The 24,932-nt window shown below is 37.1% G+C and overlaps 3 protein-coding genes across 4 annotated transcripts; 2 read left to right on the top strand and 1 right to left on the bottom strand.

Annotated features, from left to right (window-relative positions):
- The first annotated feature begins 6,417 nt into the window (after window positions 1–6,417).
- Window positions 6,418–7,233, top strand: LOC122082246. The gene has a single exon (XM_042649712.1). It carries the CDS (start codon window positions 6,418–6,420, stop codon window positions 7,231–7,233), a length of 816 nt encoding a protein of 271 aa, XP_042505646.1.
- A 10,744-nt stretch (window positions 7,234–17,977) lies between these two features.
- Window positions 17,978–22,784, top strand: LOC122082335. 2 transcript variants are annotated; one of them, XM_042649829.1, is made up of 3 exons: window positions 17,978–18,123; window positions 19,250–21,230; window positions 21,889–22,784. In XM_042649829.1, exons 2-3 carry the CDS (start codon window positions 19,266–19,268, stop codon window positions 22,216–22,218), a joined length of 2,295 nt encoding a protein of 764 aa, XP_042505763.1. In that variant the 5' UTR covers window positions 17,978–18,123; window positions 19,250–19,265; the 3' UTR covers window positions 22,219–22,784. The 2 variants fall into 2 exon arrangements, with proteins under 2 accessions (XP_042505763.1, XP_042505764.1); XM_042649830.1 differs by lacking the exon at window positions 17,978–18,123 and adding an exon at window positions 18,131–18,416.
- Window positions 22,785–22,983: 199 nt separating this feature from the next.
- LOC122082245 (pentatricopeptide repeat-containing protein At1g08070, chloroplastic-like) lies at window positions 22,984–24,774 on the bottom strand. The gene has a single exon (XM_042649711.1). It carries the CDS (start codon window positions 24,772–24,774, stop codon window positions 22,984–22,986), a length of 1,791 nt encoding a protein of 596 aa, XP_042505645.1.
- Between the last annotated feature and the right edge of the window lie 158 nt (window positions 24,775–24,932).

Genomic DNA, 24,932 nt, shown 5'->3' with positions numbered 1-24,932 from the left:
TTTAAAACTCCAATCTATTTTAAAGTCTCTTAATTCAACTCAGGCTCAGTCCGATTCTTATTGATCCCAATTAAGTCAGGTTAGGCTGGATTGGCCCGGATTGATGTTAACAGTGTGATGAGTTAAAGAGTAATTTAATTAACAAAAACTCAGCCTAGGCCAGCCCTACGGGCCTAAAAAGCTTAATCAAATCTTTGTCCGAGGGACGGTCTATGACTTTTTTGACACTTCTACCCAATATTGGTTTTCTTTATATTTGCCTTAATTGTTAGTATGTTGGGAATGGTTTGATGTATTGGTCTCAAGTCGAATCAGACTGGCATCAGTAGAGGTTGATATCAATTTTTGGCCAATCTCTTGTTATTGTCGCAATACTGACCAAGGGACAACAGGGGAAATAACTTTTTTTTTTTAAAGGTCAAATTGTCTGATCCCTATAGATATGGGTCGATGCGGATCAATATCGTGCCGGATATTGTGAACTTGAACTAGTTGATGGGTGTAACAACTAACAATTGGTTACTTACACCCAAAATTTAAAGTTTTATTTTGGAGACTCGTTATTAGAGGAATTCCTACAAAAGAATTGTTAGCGAGATGGATGACATTAGACCTCATTTGTGGCTTATGTCACTCCATCAAAAAACAATTTGGCATATATTCCTCTCTAGCGACCTCATCAAGAGAATATGGGCATTGAGTCAATTGGCTTCGCATCGATCACTTTTCTGCACCTTCGTTCTAATCCCTTAGTATGTATCTCTTTAATTCCAATACTATACTTGCCAATCACTTAAAAGATCTTTTTTCAAATATTTATAATAATATGTTACTTTATTTGGATGCACAGGAACTCTGTAATTTTCGAAAGGAATAAATAAAATCCAAATGTCATCCTGAGGAATGCTGGTTTCTGGATTAATGGGTTATATCAAACACAAGCCCATACCGCAGATACCCCATGCAATCCCTGCATCCCCCTAGAATACTTCCTACCCCAAACACATACAATGTCATATTAACCTGTTCAATTTTTTCCATTTTTTCCATTAAAATTTTAAGTTTTTTTGGTTGGACTAATTGCTTATTTCAACAAAATGAATGCATCTCATTAATGGCGAACCATGTGATGGTAGGAGACCATTATGAAGCACTTACAAAGGCTCTACTATTTGGACTAAAGCAAGCAAAGATTATGGGAATCTGGGCTAATGAAGTATGGATTGATGCGACTGATCTGGAACTCTCCTGGGATCCTAATACCACATTGTGTCCATTGAGCATGTTACCCACTCTTTATGATGTACATTTTGACCCTCTTTTTTTGTGGTAAAGCTCAGGCATAGTAACAACATGGTATCTTTCGTCACACACTTAGCGTGGCTTTCATTATCTACCCATTCCCAAATCAAATGTACTAACCCTAATATTTTGTCTATAATATAAATTGCTTTTGTTTCATCTCATCAAAAAAAAATAAAAAATGGTGACTCCTCCATTGGGTTGCAGTTCGTAGCCATGCATGTGCAACCAAGGTTTTAGGTATTAGTATTGGTGCCAGATTATAGGCCAATCGGTATCGATATCTTGAAGATGTTTCGATTTCAAGGTGAAGCAATTGCCTATAGAAAGATCAACTCCTATTCGTTTTTCAAATTTGAATTAATACAGATCGAATAACTTGATATGAATCGTTGTCATATTGATAATCTAGGGATGTAAAAGGATAGTAGAATCAGATATTGACTCGCATCCGTATCTACTTAGGGGTTTTCGTATCGAGTCAAAGGTATTTGGATTCAAATTCAAATCATTCAAAAAATAATTATTCGGTCAGATTATATTTATTAATTAATGATTTTGAGGGTTCTTGAAACTTAGACAAGTTCTAAATGATGAGGAAAATGACTAAAATAACTTATAAAGATGGATTGAAAGCAAATTGTATTCACTGGGGGGAAGAAAGTCTAAATTACACAAGTCAGAGATGCAAACAGATAGTCAAAAATCTGAATCAACCAATATCGATACCTTGTGTACACTGAAATCCAAGATAAATAAGCTTCTCCCTTCTTTTAATATTTATTTGGGTTGTCAAGTTTCCATTATAGAGACATAGAGACAATCTTCCACCATATAACATTCTCTCCTAATTTTTACTTGCGGAATAAATCCTAATTGGTCTAGTGTAAGAAACATTACACCCACAAACCAATGGGAAGAGCATCAAGAGCATCTTCAACGCATAGTGGGTGGGGCAATTCGGTCTTTTATGCTCTTACCATTCTAGGCATTTCTCCTGTTAGATCAGCAAGGTTCTGTTTTCATTTTGTTTAGTACTTTTAATCACTCTAATTCACACCCATAGTTAACAAAGTCAATTTAGTGAATAATTTGAGTTTAATTTGCTTTGTAATTTCGAAAAGGGTAACATATCGTTGCATGGTCATGTGACCCCGCATCAGTGCAAAGACCAATGTTAATGTACATAATTGCATTAACATGCATGAAATTTTTTATTTCACAGAAAATGTGGCAATAACTTTGCTTATGACACAAGGAAAAATTAATAAGGATTATAGATGTGGAAAAAAAAATATATACTTGTAACTCATTAGTGAGGATTCCCACTTTATTTATTCTTTGTATTATATGCTTAGCATATGTAAAGAACTTGTCCATTGATTTAAACTTATCTTTCAAGGAATTAGTGATTTGGAATATGCTCAATATTCTTAATCTTGATTCCATGAAAGCAAAGGCTATAGGGTCCGTACAAGGATTCCACGTTTAAATCTCTATGAGATGCTCTCTTTCACTATCTAATAAAGAAAGAGAATGCTCCACCTTCTTTATTCTCGCTCTTATGGGCCAAGGGCAAGTAATGAACATACCATTGATTTATCTTTAGGTATAGATTTAACTCTTGGGACAACGGTATTGGTTTTTTAAATGCTTTTTTATTTTCAATATTCTCAATCTGATTTCATTAATTACGAATTGGAAATGATTGTGACGTGGATAATTATGTGGCAGTTAAATTGAAAAATTATAGTTCAATTTTTTGCATATAATATTTATTGAGAAATTTTTTTGCATATGATAAGTTTAAGAGATAAATTTTTCTAAGCAAGCAACATAGAGGATCGTAATAATAGGTGCAACAAAATAGTATTATATAATAGAAAGCAACGATGTCTTTTCATGTGAGAAAATAGAGAGAGACACACACATACACGATGTTAGTGTACCCTACTCTATCAGGCGGCTCAGAATCTTTTTCTTTATTATTATTATTTTGTAGGATCTTTGTTTAATACTTTATAAGAACTTTCCATAATAGTTATTTTCCTAAATTTGATATGTCAAACATAAAACATTAATCATCCTTTATCTTGTAACTTGAATGTTCTTTGAACTAATAACACTAGCCTTCTAGTAAACATAATGTGTTTTTTGTTCTTCGTACAAATAATAATAATAATAATAATAATAATAATAATAATAATAATAATAATAATAATAATAATAATAATAATAATAAAACATGTTTTAACAAGTATGAGCATTATTTCTCTACCAAACATCCATGGAGTTTTGCAAAATCAAAATTCTTCATTAACTAGGAAAAAAATTTTGTCCATTGACTCAATTCAATTTTGTTGTGTAATTAGGAGGATTCTAGTTAATATTCATCTTAAAGAGAGTGGATCTAGGAGGATATAACTTTTATTGGAAACTCCATTTGTGACATTGCTAGTAACTTCTTTTTTTTTTTTCATTTCCATCAACTACATCTAGATGGAATACAATTTTTGAAGATGGGCTTTCAACTCCTGATCATTTGATAAGATTTAAAATGTCATATATTTTTATATTAATTCTATGCTAGCTCGCGGGACTAGTCAGGCCGAAAGCCTGGATAACCGTGGTTAGCAAAAAAAAAAAACAAAATTCTATGCTAACTATGCTTCCCTATCATCTTGTAAAGAATTTATCAAGAAATAAACTTACTGTTGTGTCATAGGGGTTTGCCCTTCTTCCTTCTACAATCTGTTGTCCCCTCTCTATATAGGGGTTGATTGCTTTGTGATTTTGTTGCTTGTTTTGTATCTCCCTTAAACATTTCCGAATTTTCTCTCATTTCTTATTCTCTGGTATTTTATTAATTATTAAAAGAAAAAGTTGGGGATATGATGTAAAAAAAAAAAAACCTCGGGAGTACCATAAGATTGCCATTAAGGGTGACATAGGGTAGAGTTTCTTAAAACCCTAGCCCAACCCTAGGTCTCTAAAACTCAACCCTAGCCCAACCTAACCCGGCTAGGCCCATGCCAACCCAATATGGCTCTAATTGATCTTGATTGAGCCAAGTTGGCCCTAATTGGTCATGATTTTTGTCAAGTTAAGGTGAACCCCATTTTTGTCTGTTTTAGTATTAATAATTCTTATTTTTTTTTTAAAATACCAATAGATCAAATGATCAATACACAATTAAAATTAGGAAATGCAATACAATAATAATTTTGGCTCCATTGTTTCCCGTATTTCCCCATTGTACAATATTTGGTACAAAAACCCAATGTTGTTCTTTCCATTTTCCTTTTTAATGTTTAATGTTTTAACTTTCCTTCAAGTGAATTGAGTGAAAATAGATGTTTATTTTCTCCTTTGAGTTAATGATTTGTGGGGTTGATCTGTTAGGAAGGGAAAATAGGCATATTCATGACTTGGTCTAGCTCTAGCCTGACATAGAATAACATTGGGCTTTTGTACAAGAGATTGAACAATGGGGAAAGACAGGAAACCCAAAAGAGGTATAAAACGGAGATTAAAACCCACAATGCAACCAAGGAGAGAGAGATGAGTTTGGGCAAATGAAAAGGAGAGAAAGGGGTGGGTTTTGGACAAATAGAGGAGAGAAAGAAGAAGGGTAAAATCATTTTTTATATTTTAAAAATTAATACATCTCTCACGGTGTTAGTTTGAATAAATTTAAATATAATAAATGAAATGCGACAGAGTGAATATATAATAAGAGCAAACAAGAAGAGAAAGAGAGGTGGATGTAAATTTTTCTTTATTTTAATTGAAAAACGAACCTTCTCCACCTAGCGTATAAAAGGTTCGTCTCCATTGCGTTTGTGGGTACGGATAACATGTCCCATTTGTCATTAATCCCAATTCTCGTCTAGGCTCTTTTTTTTTTTTTTTTTTTTCTCTCTCTCGTTATTGTGAGTTGCGGTCGATTTTGTTTTACCCATTTTTTCTTTTTAATTACCTTTATGCTACCGTACACCGAGTTCGATTTCAACTCGTTTGTTTCGCACCTATTGGTTTATTTTGCTGACATTTGTTTTGTTTCATTAGTTTAGCGTCGTTAATTTGTATCAAGGTTTAGGGTTTTGCTTTCTGATGATTTTATTTTGATAAAGCTTTCTGATGATTATGCATTGTTTTTCTTAATTTGTATCTTTTTGGGTTTTTGTTGTTCATCATTGGGATTTCTTTCTCTTATTTCTTAAAGCAGGAATTTACCATGACAAATGCTTTACAAAAGTTGAAAGATGACTTTGAGTTGGTTCTGCTACTTGGTAAATCGATCTGTGAACCCTGTGAGGCTGTGACCACAGGTCCATAGTTATACCCTGACGAAGATATGCAGGGTTGAAATCGTCTGTAATTTCGATCTCGTATAATTTCGTGTAATATCACCTTCAGGCGGTGATACGTGTATTGATACCAATATAATGGTTCAGATCTGGTACAACTAATAAAACATTAAATTAGTGAAAAAACATTTAAATCAGATCTGGACTATTGCATTGATATCAATATATGTGTTACCCTAAAAGTGGTATTGCACAGAATTATCCGAGATCGAAATTGTTGACGATTTTTTTCCAGATATGCAGCATTGGACAAGGATCGCCTATGGCCGAAAATGGTGGTTGAAGATGTTGTTGAGACTTTATTTTTTATTCCTGAAGAGGCCAAGTGATTCAGGAAACCAAGATTTGAAAATCTTCCAGAAACCCCTGTGAGTCGATCACATCCATGTCCTCGAAGCTTCAAATGTTTCGTTCATTATTCAAGAAACTACTGCAATCATCAACCAATCTCCAATTTCTTCAAGACCCATATCTTAGATCCATCTCAAATGTCGAAATCCAACCTTCCCTCACCCTAGATTACCTCAGAAACGCTTTCGGATTTCCCTCAGATTTTTCTCTTAAAGCCTGTCAAAAGATTTTTATCAGAACCAATGGCACCAGCAGATCCGAGTCAGTCCTTGCACTTTTCGACACCTATGAATTCCCCAAACCCCAAATCTCAAAGCTCATAACTAAGTACCCATCACTGCTCTTTGCCGATCCTGATAATACCTTAAAACCCAAATTAGATTTTTTCTCTAACATGGGGATTTCAGGCCCCAATCTTGCAAATATCCTTTGCCGGGACCCAAGCGTTTTGGATTGCAGCTTGGAAGACCATGTCATCCCTTTGGTCAACTTCCTTAAGAGTTTCATTCACAGATATGAAGATATGGCTCTTGTTCTGGGTCGCTTGAGATTGCTGAAGGGAGTCCCTGAGTTAATGGGTCCAAACATTGAGATCTTGCGCGATCAGGGCTTTCCCGATTCCATCATTTCAGAGCTAATATTACGCCGACCTCAGTTGTTAACTTGGAAAGCAAGCCGGTTTAAGGAGAAGTTACTGCAAACCAAGCAAATGGGGTTTGACACCTCAAGTTCGCTGTTTGTTTTGGGTTTTCATGCGGTTTCACAGATGAATAAGCCTACGTGGGAAGCAAAATTGGAGGTTTTCAGCAGTTTTGGATGGAGGGAGAATGAGATTCTCTCTCTGTTCAGAAAGCAACCTGGTTATTTGACTCGCTCTGAGAATATTATCAGGACCCATTTGAATTTCTTTATGTACAAACTGGATTGGACAGCTGTAGAAATGATCGAGAATTCAGAACTTTTATACCAAAGCTTGGAGAAGAAAATTATTCCAAAGTGTCTTGTTCTTGGAGTTCTTTCCTCCAAGGCTCTGTTTGGGAAAGAAAAATTGGGCAAGGCACTGAAGATGAATGAAGTTAAGTTCTTGAAGAAGTTTGTGATGAAGTATGAGAAGGAACTACCTGAGCTGTTGAATTTGTACAAAAGTATGGCGGAATCTCCCAGACCAGAAGCTGGGTCTGAGGAAGGCAGCAGGGATGATAACTTGTAGAATGTCACTTCACAATTTTGAGAAAGTATCTACATTTTCCTGTCTGATTGATGATGCTCATGTAAACATTTTAGTTATATACGTATAAATTCACATCCTTCTCAAGCAAAGGTTATTATTGTTTTAAGCTCTCCTTAATTGGTAGATAATGATAGAAGATGTCTGCTTGCCTTGTCATGGTTATCTGCCTCAGTGTGCTACTCTAGATGCTCCTGCTTTTGCTAATCCCTCTTAGCACTTACATGTTGGTTAACTGATTTGAAATTTGAAAAACTTGTAGGAGACTTCTTAGTTTGCCAAAATTTTGAAGAACTGGTAGGTGACTTCTTAGTTTGCCAAGGACCTCTAACTCTGTCAGGAAACAATCCCTTACATTTTGCTTAATATCTATGGTTTCTTTTTTATTCAGGACCTTATGATCTAAACCTGAAAAAAGTTCTAAATCACATCTTTTCATATACCTTTCTTTATCTGAATGAATGGGAAGGCATTAGCGAGCAGGCAACATATTGGTGGTTAGCAGTTAAAGACAGGACTTGAGCCCAGTTCTAGGGTTTGAAGCTCTACTTCAAGATGATACTTGACTTCTGGATCCCATTTTTGAACCATAATCTTGCATGTGTGAGTTGATCAAATCTTGTGAGTCAAATTGCTCTATACTTCGCTAGGGATGTCATTTGGGAACGGAAACCAAATTCTAAACTAGTTTATGTCACTTACATACACCTCCAAAACTTTCAAGTTTCTATCATTACCGTTTCTCATGTTTCCAACATAGCCTTGAGAGATGTTACTCAAAACAAGGACTAGAGGGATTGGACCACCCAAAACTACATTTTTTATGATGCTCCATTGGTGTCTTAGTTTAGTTCCAACATCTCCAACCAGCTTTCAATTTTGCGCATCAACCCTGGAGGACCTTTACCTTTCAGCGAAGGTATTAAACCAACCATTAGTTGAATGTTTTGGTAGTATGATTCTGGCCAAGATTTCTTGCTTAGTTTCAGAGAAAATACATATTTAATTGTCTAGGCTTCTCTGACCTAGCTACTCCTTCCAAAATACTCAGTTATTTGAATGGAAAAAAAACCTTCTTCTAATAAAAATGAAACTCAAGTATAGATGCTTCTTCTGCAGAAACTATGGTGAAGGCGGTAGCGGTGTAGTCTGATGTAACGAATTGGGTGAGCTTTTATCATGTTTTGCTTCTTACATTTCATTGGCCTCCATTATTAAGTGTGATAAAGATTACGTATGTGGTTAAAGCTTTGTAAGGAGTTTTGAATCTACAGAGAAATCTGTGAAGTGTGAACATGCTATAAACCACTCACATGTGACAAAGAAAACTGGGTGAAACCTTTCATTGACCTTCATTTCTATTGCTTCTTTTTCTCTGCTATGATTTCAATGGAAAAGGCCAACTTAAACAAAGGTGTCCCTATGCTTAGAGGCTTGTCTCTTCCTCTTCTTCTCCTTCTTTTACATCATAGTTTTCCATATTTCTTATTTTCATTTTCTTCTTTCTTCTCCCGTCTCCCTTTCTTTCTCACTCCGGATCAGACATCACAATTATCATGCAAGAAGCTGCTGCTCTGTAGTTTTGTTACCTAATTCTTCTTTCTTTGTACTCTCTCTCCCTTCTTCCCTTCACCTATCCCCCTCTCTCCCCAATATCTCTCTATCAACAGTCTAGGAGGGTTTTTTTTTTTTTTTTTTTCTGGTTGAAGTCTAGGAGGTTTTCAAAGTACGAGCATTTCTGTGCTGCCTTATTGAGTTGTATTTGTTATCATGTTTGGATGCCTTGTAGTGGATAAGTTTTTGAAAAGTTTGATTTCATCCATTGAAAATAATGTCTAAGTTCAGTTGTTATGCAATGAACTGATAGTGTACGGTGTCTTGTATTCCGTCACAGTTTAATCCAGGAAGTACTGGTGCAGTGCCTCGACAGGCAGGACGGCGGTTCCGCTATATATTTGTAGCGAGGGTTTATTTCTCTGTAATGCAAGCAATATTGAGAGGTGTGAGGGATGAGCGTTGTAACCTTATTCTCCATTAATAGTGAAGTGGGATCTCATCTCACCGAGGACGTAGGCAATCTTGTCAAACCTCGTAAATCTGTGTGTATTGCTTGTTCTTGTTTTTTCATTATCTTCTGCATTGTTTTAGGGTTGCGTTTCTACATGAACTTGGTTTGTTCACAAGATTTTTTCCAGTAAAACTCCCAAGTTACCCTCCTAGGCGGTTCATACTTCGAATATGGTATTAAAATTCAGTCATTGTGCATTGAATTACACTATTTCCTGGGCTTCTCCTGGAGAGTAGATGAAGCTTTACTCTTTCTACCAAAAGCAAGTCAAGCTGGGTTTAAAATAAAAATGCAATTAAAGTAAAAGAAAGAACACATTGTTCAGGATTATATACATACATAGTATCTCTGTTTACAAGGGTTTTGTGTTACCTACATGCATAGTGGTTCTGTTTATAAGGGTTTTGTGTGCTAATTTGGCCAGAAGAACAACTACCTCATTAGGTGTGACAATAAAAAACTAAGGTTTGCAAAGAGTTATACACATCCAAAAATAGAGGTATTATGCTCAAAAGCCATAAGGTAGTTGTTAGGTCAAAAGTTAAATGTTGTAGGTCTTCTGAAGTGCTCCACACTTCCTTCACATCCCATTCTTTCAGTTATGCCTGATGTGCCCCAAGAATAGAGCATCAGTAATAGACACTTTCCCTAAGAAGAAAGCATACTGCCCAACTAGTCGTATGGAGGGTAGGTTTAGAAACAGCTGCACATATCATAAATTTTTTTTTCTTTTGATAGAACTGCACATATCATAATAATGTAGTTGAATCTTGGGACGTTAGCTGTTAGGGAATTAGTTGCGGGAGAGGTTACCTGTTGTGTGGGCTACTCCTGTTCCTGTTTTGTAGGTTGGATAAGTTAGAGCAAACACCAAGAAATACGAAAATAAACAGACAATAGATTCGCACAACACAGAGATTTAACGAGGTTCATACACAGGTGTGGTATGCTATGTCTTAGGGCGAAGAAGAAAATGTTTTACTATGCAGAAGAAAGATTACACACAAAGAGCGGTGAGAAAACTCGCCCTAAAACCTAGCTCAAAAACTCTCCAAATTACAATGATTTTCTCAACAAGACAACAATACATTATATACTTCAAGTCTTGGGTCGACCCATCGGGTCGCGGTCGAACCCATCGCCATACGAGATCAATGCTAGGCTCTGGGCTTGGGCCTATCGGCCCAACCCCTCTACTTCCATCATAGATTTCAAAAAAAATTCCATTCGAGTCACCACCAAAAATATATCGGAGTAGGTTAATCTTCAAAACGGGTAAAGAATTCGAGATAAACTTAACTGGATAGTATTAATCCACTATAACGCTGGGAAGACAATTTTAAAGCGATTTGGTTTTTATTTTTTTGAAAATTATGTTTATTTCTATGAAAACATATAAAGTAACAAGAAATGAAACTAGAGAAGAAAAGAAGGTGCTGAGAGAGAACGCATATATAAACCCAAAGGGGTGGCTGCCCAGATTAGCTTGGTGAATTTGCAAGAGAGAAACAAAAAGGTCTCGTGTTAGTTCAGCAAGTGGGATCAACATGAATCTATTTTCCAAAACATCCATTGTTGGAATGCTTCCGTGGGAGCTCGAGTTCTAAATAGTTTAATTCACAAAGGAATATGGTTGGACAGTAGACATCGGAAATCATTGTGTGAGTTATACAAATGCCATTGTGTTATTAAGCTCAAATTATTCCAATGAGTAGTGCCAACTTTGAAACAACGGGTGGAAAAAAGTGGTGTACAACAAATTAAATAAACAATAAATTAATTTAATAGACCATGCAATCAGACAGTGATCTTGGATCCAATTTTTTTTGGAAAAAGAAAAGTTATTTGGGCTGTGTTTGGTAACATTCTAAGAAAACGTTTCTGAAGTTTTTTCGTTTTATGGGAACGAAAAAACGGAACAAAGTGTTTGGTGCATTATGGTGTGTTTCGTTTTTCTTGGAACAAAAAGTGAAAAAAAAAAATGAGAATTTACGGAATGACGAAAGGTATTTCCGTTGTTCTAGTTTCCATTCACACAAAAAAAAAAAAAAAAAGACAGAAACTGAAATTTTTTGTTTTTAACACGAAACGTCGTTTCTGTTCCACATAAACGTTACCAAACGCAGCCTTGGTCTCGTGGCGGTGTGGCCCTTGGAACTAGATACAAAGGCATGAAATTACCATTTCATCCCTTTTAAAATAAAAAATTCCAAGCATGTTGATTCCCTTGTGTGTTCTCATTGGATCCCATATTGGGGTAAGGGTCATGCTACCAGGTAGCAATTTCTTGCTCTGTTGATCAAGTTCTCATACGAGAACCAGTCTCGTACGTCTGATCCACCCAAATGGAATCCACCACAGGAAAAACTCTTGCGTGGATCTCATCTGTGTGGATCAATCCTGTACAAGAATGGTTCTTGTACGAGGACTTCATCTGCTCTTCTTTTTAATTAAAAAAAAAAAAAAACACATCTCTTTCCATCCCATTGTCTGAATATTTTTTTCACGAAAATAACAAAAAAATAAGCATCTTAGAAACCCTAATTTCCAAGATTATTATAATTTCACCCATATACATATAATAGACTTGAGACTGATCCAAGGAAAACATATGTTACCCAATAATAACTGCGTAAACCCAATATGATACAAGATATAATCCCAATAGGCAATAACAACTAGAAGACATTTAAGATGCTTTTATTGGATCAACAGATCAGCTAATATTATAATGTCAGGATATGGTAGCTTCCCAATTCTAAATCCTACTTGTCATTGATGAATAAAACTTGAATATAAGAGCCGAATTAACGGTCATCTTGTTGGTAGAGGCAGGTTATTATTTTCAGCATGAAATAGAGAGATTCAAACGATATGAAATAGAGAGGTTAGACAACGTATTTCGCATGTTGATGTATGAAGAGGAAGAGAGTTCGGTGAAGAAATGCATGATGGAGTCACTGTAGGCTGATAAATCCTAGTGGCATTAATGACAAGAAAGGGAGGGCTATTATTTATGTAAGGTTGGTGAGTGATTTTTTTTAATTTATAATCACAGTTGAAAAATCAGGTTTCGTACTTGCAAATGCAAGTGGAAAAAAAAAAACATGAATCCCAAACAGGAGTCATGAAGACTAGTATACGTTTAAGAAATGACTAGATTAGGTCAGACTGTCAAAGTCAGTCTGTATTTGTATTAAGTATTTTTGTCTGAGTCATGTGAAACTCACTAAATTTGATTTTTTTTTTAATTAGGTTATATATTATTTATAGATCATAAGTTTAGACTACAACTAAATAAAACTCTATGTATAATGCAATTGGTGCAGATGTGGTGTGCACAACCCATCATTAGTAAGAAAAAATGATTTGCCTTGACTAGGTTTGACTCGTGTGATTCACCTAGTTTTCAAAAAGGGCAAATCAAATAAAAAAAAACCTGAATTTTCAATTATGGTTTAACGACCAAGTCACTATAGGAAAAAAAAAATCTATGGACTTCCCTATGGTCTAAGGAAAAAATTAATTATATATGATAAACATAACTCCATATAGATAAATTAAATGTAGTAAAGATGCGGATGTTGTGATAAATGTGCGGAAAAATTAAGAGAAGTATAATAAGGAATGACAGGGCAATAGTTGAGTTGGGAGTGGCCCCGATTTTAGACAAAGCTTCAAGAATACCACTTAAGGTGGTACAAGTCATATGGCCATGTTTAGCGGATGCTCCAGTAAGGAGGAGTGATCAGATCCAGTTTAAATGAGCTATAAGAGGCAAGTGCAGGTCTAAAATGACCATTGATAAGTTAGTAAAGAAAAATATGCAGAAGATAGGTCTTAACTCTCTTATGACATCAAACAGAACTATTTAGAATACAGGGATCCCTATTACCAATTGTGTTTAGGTGAGATGGTTTGGAGGTGTTGCATTATCTTGTTTCTTTTATTTATCTTTTCTCTTTTTCTCTCTTCTTCTTTTTATCTTATTCTTGGACAGATCCATGTAACTAGTCCTATTTAATTGGAAAAAGGCAAAGTTGTTGTCATCATAATTCCCTTCCTATATGGGTCTAGTTCTATGGAGTCTATAGGGGATGATAGGGTGGTAGCTAACATTTGTTTTTTTTTTTTTGATAAGGGGAGCTAACACTTGATACTCCATAAATATTGCACTTACAGAGTTGAAGAGGCCACTAAAGGTTTTCTGGCTTGTGAACACCTAACTATTTCTTCAAGTGGTTTGTGTTTCATAGCACCTCTTAAATGCCTTTTCTTGTTCCAATATTGGACAACACAAGATGAACGAAGCAGGGATGCATGGATGGTCATCTTCTTCTTATGTCAATGCGTGGTACTGTGGTTGTTGTCAGTAATGACTACAACCATGATTCCTTGGATCTTCTTTAAATGCAAACCAAAAGGGATTGCTTTTTTTTTTTTTTTTTTTTTTTTTCATGTTTCAACTTTTGTACCTACTTCATTCATTAATTCTGAAGTTTTATTTATTTATTTTTAATTAAATTTTAGGGAAAATGACAGGTATGCTAGCGTAGTACCTAGGAATTAGGAATGCTAACGGCATTTTGACCGTAAGATTTGATCAACATGAATTGAACCGTTAGATGGAAAGAAGATAAACAAATTTTTAATACACGATTGCAACATCTTTACTCTCTCTCTCTCTCTCTCTCTCTCTCTCTTTTTCTCTTCTCGCCGAAAAAAATCATTCATTCACCGGATCCAGCCGGAGAAAGCAAAATAGTTGGCACTGCTGTTGTTGATGGACCGCAGTCGCTGCCACTACCGAGGTTGAAGAAATGCCGCTCCACGGTCTTCCTTCCCCTTTTCCTCACCAGCTCCGACTCCGGTAGTGTTGCACTCTTTTTTTTTGGTTTTTTTGGTTTTTTTTGTTACTCCCTCTCTCTCCCGACCAGGTTGAGCTCAGTTATCATTCTCTTTAGCAACATAAGATTCGAGCATAACCAGTGACTTTTAAGAGGAACCTGCAACTCGATCAGATCTGATGAATATCTGGGTTTCACCAGAGCGCTACTCCCTGAGACTTGAAGACAAGCGGAGGGGGATCAAATCAAAATTTTTTTTTTTTTTGCCCTTCGTTGATCTACAAAGGCTTGTTCAACTGCTCAACTTGCCGGCGTTGAAGAATCCGACCACCGACTGAATCCCCACTGCCAATAAACTCCCAGCCCCAAGCTTTCTACTCACTCCTCCTTCTCCGCATCCTTCTCCTCCTCTTTTTTAACATTTTGGGTTCACTTCACCGACGGAACTCTCTCGAACTAATTTGATGGCAAAGGATACCATGGAGCGGCGGTATTGGGCAAGTTCTGTAAGACCTCACCACGTGTTGCCGGAGTCGGAGCTGGTGAGGAAAAGGGGAAGGAAGACCGTGGAGCGACAGTATTGAGTATATTTTATACGACAAAAATTACAAACGGATGAGATCTTTTATCTTTCATCTGACGGCCACTATTCGCTAGCATACCTAATTCCTAGGTACTGTGCTAGCATACCTATCCCTCTCCCTAAAATTTAATGGATAAAGTTTTCCTTCATTGCTTTGTGAAGGAAGAGAAGGACCTGATGCGAACACCCCCCATCTCCATATACCTCCTCCTATCGTTCGATGTCAATGGACTTCACCATGGCTTTGGGAATGCCCAATCCAAGTTTTATTTGCTTGTTTGAATTATAATTATGTAGGATGCCAACAAACTGTGAAAGCGGGGAATCATACAAGGCTTGCAAAGTGCATTCCATTTCACAAGTATGTCTTGGGTGTCATTTTTATTCAATTTTTTTCTTTCTTTCATTTTTTTATGAAAATGTTGGCGGGCCCGCAGAGTAGGATCCAAAACCTCCAATAACATCACACTACTTGGAAGTTTGAATATATATATATATATATATATATAAAAGGTTGGGTATGCAACCGATATCAAGTATGCTAGCATCCATTGCGTCTCTCTCTCTTCCTTTTTTTTGAAATGACCTCCATATCCTTCCTGAATGATACTCCATCATGTGTTCCTATTGGTTCTATCCGTTAGCATACTTGATATCGGCGACATACCTATCCCTCTCCCACTATATATATATATATATATATTTTTGGTAAATAAATTGGAATTTGAAGGGACTTGTGGATGAAGACACCTTCCATTGTCCTCTTTTTCATAAAGTATATTTAATCCTTTTTATTACACCCCACAAGATAAAGCACTAGCCCCCCTTTCTTTTCATTTTTTTATTTTAATGAAAACACGGGCCCCAAATCCCAATGGCTCCATATACGGCAAAATCTCAGGTCTGAGGTGAAAACCATTCCACTTGATTTGGGGCTTCATAAACTTCCATGTCTTTAATTGTCAAGGAATTAGGGATCGCCACTAAGATCACCATTATAAGGTGGGTCCATCTAAGAAATTGAATTGAATTGAATTAATTTCAGCATAAATAATGGACTTTTTGCAATGTTTGTGCTCTTTAAACATTTGAATTGATTGTCAACTGATATTCAATGAAAAAATCTTAAGAATAGCACTAAGAAATTAAGATCAAATGGTAATTAAAAATCACTTCATGCTTATTTTTCAATATACATAAAGCTTTATTGTGGGGTCTCACTATTGAGTGAGTTAGTATTCCTTTCAACATGTTAGGCTAGCATATTTAGGTGTTCTAAATCGGACTTATGTATCTTACGTAGAGGTTTCCATTTGAGACTTAAGACTCTTTCTTTTGCATGTAAATCGAACTGTAAACTCGGACGTCCTAAGTTCGACTCTCACTAGGCATACTTTGGGCCACTCACACGGGGTGTTTAGTGCTCTTCACTACTTTCAGTAAAAGTTGAATGGTTCTCTTTCAACTCCAGTATGACCTGGTCTATGCGGTTGTGGGGTCAGTATGGGCCCACAAGACTAGTCAGGACGAAAGCCTGGATACCCGTCGTTAGCAAAAAAAAAAAAAAATGAATGAGAAAGTTTAGAGGAAGATTTGGAGTAGGTTTGTTTGGTGTATTTTTTACCCCAGACATATATTGTCATATTTATGGAAAAATTGAAGTTGGATAACTTTCTCTCACACAAAAAATCAAGGCCTTTGGTTCTAATACCCATTTACGGGCCTTATCTCTTCATACTTAAGAGGTACCCTCTCATTCCATAAAAAATAATGGTACCCTTTATGTAATTTAGAAAAATATTTTTAAAAATAATTGTTTTTATATGATAGTGAATCATTCACATTTATCCTTTTTCATTAAAAGTAAAATTCACATTTATTATCTCCCCTAACTCTATGACCTTTTGAGTAGAAAATTAGTTCTCCAACGTCTCTTTACTTATACACATTTATATATCTTTATATTTCCTCACTCCAACCAATCCTTCCACCACCATTAAATGGATAGTAAATTTTTTTACCAAAAAAACTTGATAATAAATTTACTCTCTTTCATTGTAAAACTTAAGTTAAAAGATAGATCATAAAGTGAACATTTAATGACTGATCAATACAGAAAACAACTTTGTACAAATAGAGTAAATAAAAGTCATTAGGGGCAAATTGATTACTAAATACTGTTACCTTTTAAATGGTTCCCCGGCCTTGCTTTTCTTCCGGGCTCCTCTATCTCCAGGCTTTATTGTGGTCCATTTCTTTTAATAGAAAAAAAAAGAAATACACTATAAATAGTAGCTTAATTATGTTATATAATCTTCAATCTATACAATTAGTCAGAATCCGGCCCTATTGGGTCGCGTACACTTAATATGAGAGACTAAGACTGCGTTTGGTAACGTTTCTGTTATAGAAATAACGTTTCGTGTAAAAGATGAAAATTTCAGTTTCTATGTCAAAATACCTTTTTTTTTTTAACGAAACTGGAATGACCGAACTACCTCTTGTCATTCAGTCAATTCTCATTTCTAGCATTTTTTTTTTTTGACTTTTTGTTAAAAAAAAACCAGAACACACCATAAATGCACCAAACACTTTATTTCGTTTTAAACTTTGAAAACGTTTTTCTAGAACGTTATCAAACGCAACCTAAGACATTTCATAAATACGTAGCTAGGAAGGAGATATCGACACACTTCATCACCATTAGCCATGTTGAATATCTCTTACTCTTTGATTTCAAATTTCTCTATACATATGAAAAATCATGACCACTAATAATAGACTAAAGTCAGCAAATCAATAGCTATCAATTTCAGTTTCGCTCTTTGTAGATTGAACACTTTATCAGTTTGCATTTGGTTTGACTTAGAAACCAAAACAATCAATCGAATCAATAGTTTGACATCCTATCGCCCTAACTATTTGATCGCTACCATTCATCAATACAATATGGACATGGCATGGATCAAGGGGTATAAGTGTTTAAATTTAGTTAGATATCGGTATCTTTGAGGGCAAAATCATTCAATGTGATTGATACTGCTACTGATACTAAATCAGCCGATACCCGATACCTAAAAATTATTACAACAAATAAATCATAGTTAATGACAAATAATTGAAAGAGTTAATTAATAAAGGAGTTATCAAAAAAAGAAAAAGAAAAAAAAGAGGGAACGATTCCCGAAACCGCGAAAAAAAAATGTGAATATAGAAAAGAAAAGGGCTATGATGACTCTTAGAATGGCTTTCTTTAGCGAACATGAGCAGTAGAATCTCAGCTGCTTGTCTCTCTCTCAGTTTCTGTTTCTCCTTCCTTTATCTGCGAATGACCACTCACCGGACGAAGGACTCACTCATTCAGACACTCTCAGGCATGCTCTCTCAGTCTCCCTCTCTCTCTGATCTTCTGTTTCATGCCTTGCTGTTCCTGTTTGGTCTCACTTTTTTATTATTCCAAGGAGCTTTTTGGGTTGCAGAGGAGTGTTTTCATGTGGGTTTTGGGTTCTGTTTATTGCTCTACAAGAACAAAAGCTAGGGTTTCTAAAGACTGATGATTAAGTTCGGAAAGAACGGTAGAAATGATTGGTTTAATTAATACTTGTTTCCGTTCTTGATAGTATTGTTGGGCTCTTCTTTGAATTCACTTTTATTAGATCTGATGCAGGTATGAGCTTTTTTGTTCTCTTCTTAATTAGCTTTTTTGCTTAATTGGGTCGGCAATTCAGCATGCAAATGCTAACTATGATCTTTCATTTCGCATTTTCTCTGGTTCTGCATTTTGCTACTATTTTCTTTTGGAGATTTGCTGTGGTTTTGGGTTTCAGCTTAAATGAGCTAAAGATCTATTTTTCAAGGTTGTTCTGATGTCACAATTTTGTTTTCTTTGGGGTTCTTAAGTGGATTATTATATGCTTTTTGCTTTGAGTTTGGCCTTGTAAAATAAGCTAACTGAACGTTTTAGTAAAGGTTTCTCCACCCACCGCACACTCTTCTTTCTATTGTCTAAAATGGAACTGGTTGATCTATTATGAGAGTAAATGGGCTGGAGTTTTCTACATTTGCAAATGTGTAGTGTATTAGTAGTTCATATATGTATGTTTCTTAGTGAAATTTGTATCTAAGGATGCAATTCCTCATTTTTTTGTTATTTCTTGGCTCCTCTCAAACTTTGCTGATGGATCTTCTTGAATTTCTAAAGGTTTGATAGTTATTGTTAAAAAAAAAAAAAGGGTTTCTGAGCAAGAGATTATTAGCACCTGGTATTACGCTTGCATACTTGTTATGTAGCTTGGATATATTATAACTAGAATTTTCTGTGCCATTTGATTATGCTCTTTGATGTGGGGAACCATTAGCCATTGCCAAGGTCTCCAACTTTTTTGAGGACTGGAATTTTGTTAATTGTGAGGTAGTTGTTATGGGGTTTGTTGTCTAATATGATGCATCAAATGACCCATTACTTAAATGAAGCATAATTTATCTTTTCATTTGTTGCAGCACCTTCTATCTGCTTATGGGGGTGCATACAGAGTTGCAATTTCAAAAGTATTGCAGAGTAGGTCGGAGTCCTAGAGACGTTCCTCTTTGTTATAGTTCAAAAGCTGAAGGCAGATATGTGAAAAGAAACCCCACAAGGAGAGGCTACGATTTGAAGAGCATAGGTCAGGAATACACAGAAATTAGCTTTGATGACTCCCAGAATTCCTTCTATAGAAGCGTGCAATATGGACCAGCTGGGATAGCAGGTAATGAAGAGCTGAAGAGGGGTTCCATATATCAGAGCTCAAAAGAAGTGAGAACAATGAAGAAAATGGGAGAGTTTGAGGGCAGAAGAAAGATTGAATTGTTGCACAGTAGTGACTCATCTCTGCCCTTCCAGATTGTTGACTCCCTGTCTCAGTCAAATGATTCAAGCTCTTATGCACAGCAGAAGAGATTATCACTGACGTCTTCAACAACAGACCTGAGCACAACATTGGATAACAGGACCCACATGGAACTGAATTCTAAGGATTCCCTGGATCTGTCCTTCCGTCTTTTCTCCTCCCCAGGTAATGTTAAATGTAAGGATACACCATCAGATAATTTCTTTGAGATCTGTCTAGATGCAGAGGACAGAAAACATGATTCTGCTGAGACAATAGCCAGAGATACAGCGGAAAAACTGAATTTGAGATGTGATCAGAGTGTTGCTCCTTTGAACAGTGGTCATTGTCTCTTGGGAAGAGATACAGTCCTTGCTCTGCAGAAGACCTCTTCAGCAAAGGCGGGAATGCCCCATTCTCGCATTTGGTCTAAGAGTGATCGCTCCAAAGCCGGTGCAAAGGTCCGGTTCAACCCCATTAGAAGGATTTTGGATCCAATCATGAAGTCTAGATCTCAACGGAGTCAACCAGTTTCAGTGGCAGAATTTGGTGATGTTACAACGGTAGGGTTACCAAGTATTAGGAGGAACAAGACAGCCTGCAAATCTTTGTTGAATGATTATGCAATCAGTGTACAGAAGGAAGAGTCCAGTGCTCATTTTGTCAAGAAAGATCAGCACAGTCTGGATGTGGCCTTATCACCTGCGCACTTGCAGGGCCTTCTTAAATTGGAGTACAAACATGGAGTTCCATTTCTGGAGTTCTCACTGAATAACCTAGAAGATACCCTCGTGGCCAAAACTTGGAAAGGCCATAATGCTTTCAATTGGGTCTATACCTTCCACTCTTTGAACAATAGAAGGAAGAGTGGCAGTGGATGGAATTCGAAAGAGAAACACAAAGAGGCCTCGATGATTGGTCAGATGCAAGTTTCGTGTTACTTATGTTCTGAAATGCGAAATTCTGGAGGCTTTGATAACTCTATGGTGACAGAGTTTGTCTTGTATGATATTGCGCATACAAGGAAGAGCTTCGGTACACAAGACAGCCCCGACTGTCAAACAGACCCCACTAAACATCCCAAGGCTCCTTCCATTGGGGACTTGGATAAGAGCTCTTCTATGGATTTGAATGGTGTCTTTAGTCCTGCAAAGCTCAAACATCAAGTAAGACATGCTTCTGATGATTCAGATGCTTCAACAGCATACCCTTGGGCTCCTGCAGATTTGCATCCATACCTTGAAATTGCAGCAATTTCCATCCAAGTCCCATTTCAAAAGAGGGAAAGCCTTAAAGACAAGGAAGGGGTTTGTGGAAAGGCATCTTCAAACTCATTTGATTTATCTGTGGTTGAGCAGAGAAGTGATGATGCTCCCCACTACTTAAGTCCAGCAAAGGTGAAGGCTGTGACTTCAACTGGAACCCATGGTTTGCCTTGTACCAGAGACGGTGGAGGCCCTTCACCATTATTGGATCGATGGAGGTCAGGTGGAGGCTGCGATTGTGGTGGCTGGGACATGGCCTGCCCCATTGTTGTCTTTGGAAATGCCAGTAGCCCAAATGTAGGAGATCATCATTTTGGAAATCGAATGCCTTTGGAGCTCTTTGTTCAGGTATGCTTTTTATTCGATGCTGATGGTGGAATAGCTGTAGACTGGTTTTGGATAAGTGTAAATATGCAGTCTCAGTTTTGAGGGAAACAATTTTTGTGTTCCCGAACCCAATAAAAATATCAGCACGTCCTGTGTTTTTGCCACATTAAAGGGATGTGGCAATTCTGACCAGTAGATGTCTAGGTCATGATGTGGATTTCCTTTGGTCAAATTTCAGCCTGAAATTTAACATCTGTCTCATAGTCTCATTTAGAGGCATAACCTCCAATGTATGGCCATGCACCCCAACTGTAGTCCTGTGCACCCTCTTGGTAGTTCCATATTTTTGCAATTTCTTAGGTTGGATCAATCTGAAATTTGATACATGAGGGAGGGAGCTTGAGGTCGACCTTTGCCCCGATCTGGAACTGGCACATGGCAATTGTAGAAGGCCATGGTGATCTGTTATCTGGTCGGGGTACAGCAAGGCCCTGCTCCCTTAATTTAGTCAACAGAGAATTACAAATCAAACTTGAAATTAACCCCTCAAGGAAAATTATCATATTTTTATTTTCCCTTTATAGGACGGAAAAATAATTCAATGCCATTTAACTGATTAGAGTCTGTTATTCCCATGGCATCTTTCATAAATTGATATTTATCTCTTTTCTGTATATAGGGAGCAAAAGAGAAGATGCCAGCATTGACCATGAATCTTATTGATGAGGGGCAGTATTTGGTTGATTTTCATGCTCAGTTATCCACGTTACAGGCTTTCTCAATTTGTGTTGCTATTTTGCATAGTGCTGCAGACTGTACTGGAGCTGGGCAAGAGAGGACCAAACAGAGGTTGCAATGCAATTCATTGAAGTTGCTGCTGGAGGAGGAAGTGAGATTCTTGATTGAAGCAGTTGCAGAGGAAGAGAAAAGGAAAACAGCAAAGAGAGTGGAAGAAATCCCACCATCTTTTGTGGTCAACCCACCCTTTTCTCCAATTTCACGAGTGTAGATTTAAACTGAATTGCTTGGTGTTGGCCAGAGTTTGCTGGAGAAACTCAGCTCCAGTTAAGAATGTGGGATTCGCTGCCCATGTTGCACAGACAGTGCCATAGAGGAGCCACCCATGTGTCCTGTCACATTTGAGTATGGCATGTCACTGATGTGTGCGATCATGTTCAAGTACGGCATTCTGTACCAAGTCGCGTTGGTGCCATGATTATCAAGAGAAAGTTGATCATTGCCAGGATCACCAGAAAAAGTTGCACATTCACCATCTCCTGGTAACATAAAGTGCCAGTTCCTGCCGTTGGAGGAGTATCACTCCCATGGAGGAGTTGAGATCCATCCTCTGGGAGTGTGGGAACTATTCAATTCTTTGTACCAGTCTTTCAGTCAAAATTTTAACAGAATAGAATCTTGCCTATACTGTTTAATAGAGAGATGAAAAAATGTCCATATTCAGCTGAGAATAACATTTCTTCAAAGCTGTAGTCTACAGGGACCAGGGTTGGGTTTTTTATTGTAAAACTATCCATTGCTTACATGAAAAATAAGTTGTGTCAGAGCTTTCAGCCATTGATTTAAACTTCATTTCCCGCAAAACTTTTGTAGTACTCCATTCTGTAATTCTATCAATCTTTTACATTTTATGCCCTTTCTCCGAGCCTTTGTGCTTTAGTAAATACTAGACAGAAGATTGTGGTGACCTGCACTAGTTGGATTTTCTAGCAGTCAATCTGCAGATGATATCACCATCTCGAAATGACCACGAAACCTACAAGCACCTACTGTGTCCTGAAACCTTGTGCACCCCACTCTGTTCCATCAAACTTCTGATCTTAAAAACTTCTTCCCAGGCTCCCCTGCTTGCGTAAATACTCATTATGAGATTGTAATAACCTGGAGTTCTCGTGTCTGCCCTTAGCACTTGATCCATAGACAATTTTGCCATGTTGAAATCATCATGAATCCTACAAGCACCCAAGAATGCTCCCCAGATGCTTATATCCGGTTTTAATGGCATCGAAGAAATAAATTCGAATGCTTCACTGACTAATCCTGCTCGTCCCATAAGATCGACCATAGTGACATAGTGCTCTAGTTTAGGTTGGACCCGGAATTGTGTAACCATATAATCAAAAAGTATGAACCCTTCTTTGACCATTCCAGTGTGACTGCAAGCAGATAAAACAATAAGGAAACATAAACCATCAGGATCTATGCCTTTCTTCAACATCTTGAAGAAACCCATTATAGTAGCTTCTCCATATCCATGCATCCCGAGCCCACGAATAATGGCACTCCATGAGTTCACATCTTCTTTTGATATCCATCTGAACACTTGGTGAGCCAAATTCAGCTTTCCACATTTTGAATACATGTTTATCAGAAGCGCCTCTACAGATGTATCTGAAACAAGTCCAATCCTTGTGATGTAACCATGGATGATCTCCCCTGTGATTAGGCTTGCAAGATCACCACAAGCTTGGAGAGTAATCAGTACAGTAACAACAGTAACTCCCACACCCTCAACCTGCATCTTATGGAAGAACTTGAGTACCATTTCCAGTTCCCCTCTTTGGGAATACCCACTGATCAAGGCATTCCAAGCTATCACATCTTTACAAGTAATCTCGTTGAAGAGTCTCTCAGCAACACCAAGATTGCCACATTTCGCATACATATCCATAATGGCGGTAGCTAATACCGTGTCAGAAGACGAACCTGAAACAATAACATGGCCATGGACAGATTTTCCAAGACGACTTGCACCCAATTGACCACAGGCGGGAAGAACAATCTTCAAACCCACTTTGTCTAATTTCAAACCTTCCACTTTCAGTGAACTACATAATTCCAATGCAGTATCTGGGAAACCATTCAATCCGTACCCAGAAATGATGCAATTCCAGGAAACCAAATTTCGTTCAGGCATTTCATCAAAAATTTCACGGGCAGATTGCAGAAACCCAAATTTTGAATACATATCTATGAGAGAATTGGCGACAAAAATATTCCCAATGAATCCATATTTGAGGATCTGTGAATGGATCAAGAAGCCTTCTTCGAAGGCAGCAAGAGTGGCACAGGCCTTGAGTACATAAGGGAAAGTAAAATTGTCTGCTCTTCCATTGGATAGCCGAAGAACCCAGTACAGATTGAGGATTTGCTCAAAGAATCCATCACTAAAAAGTTCTCTAAGACTTGAATTCAGGGAATAGATATTGGCTTCAAAGAGCACAGCAAAAATGGATTGGGAAATGGAAGGTTGCCCATTAACGAAGTAGGCAAGAAGAAGATCAATGGCCAACCTGGAGTCAGATTCAAGCCCATTTTTTAAGATGAAAGCATGAGAAGCCCGGGGATTCTGCAAGTCTAATGAGAAAGGAATACTTGAAGATGGATAGAAGCCAGAGGATTGATTATTACGGTGATGATTCTGTGCTTCTATAGAAGAAGAAATTCTTGAATATCGATGTGAGCGAGTGGCAATAAAGAACCAAGGGATATCAACTAGGAAGAGAGCGCGCTTGGCCTTCGTATTGTAGAGCTTAAGCTTCAGCATTTAGAAGCTGGATCTCCTTTTAACGGTCCCCTTCATTTATACATTTACCTCTCCTTCTCCCTTACTGTTTTAAATGCCCAAATTATCCTCATTTTCACCTGATATCCATTTCATCATCTCTCTTTCCTTTCAGGGCTATGTTTGGTAACCAAGAGAAG

This window comes from Macadamia integrifolia, chromosome 6, assembly GCF_013358625.1.
Source record: "Macadamia integrifolia cultivar HAES 741 chromosome 6, SCU_Mint_v3, whole genome shotgun sequence".
NCBI lineage: Eukaryota > Viridiplantae > Streptophyta > Magnoliopsida > Proteales > Proteaceae > Macadamia > Macadamia integrifolia.
This window is presented reverse-complemented; position numbering and strand designations above follow the sequence as displayed.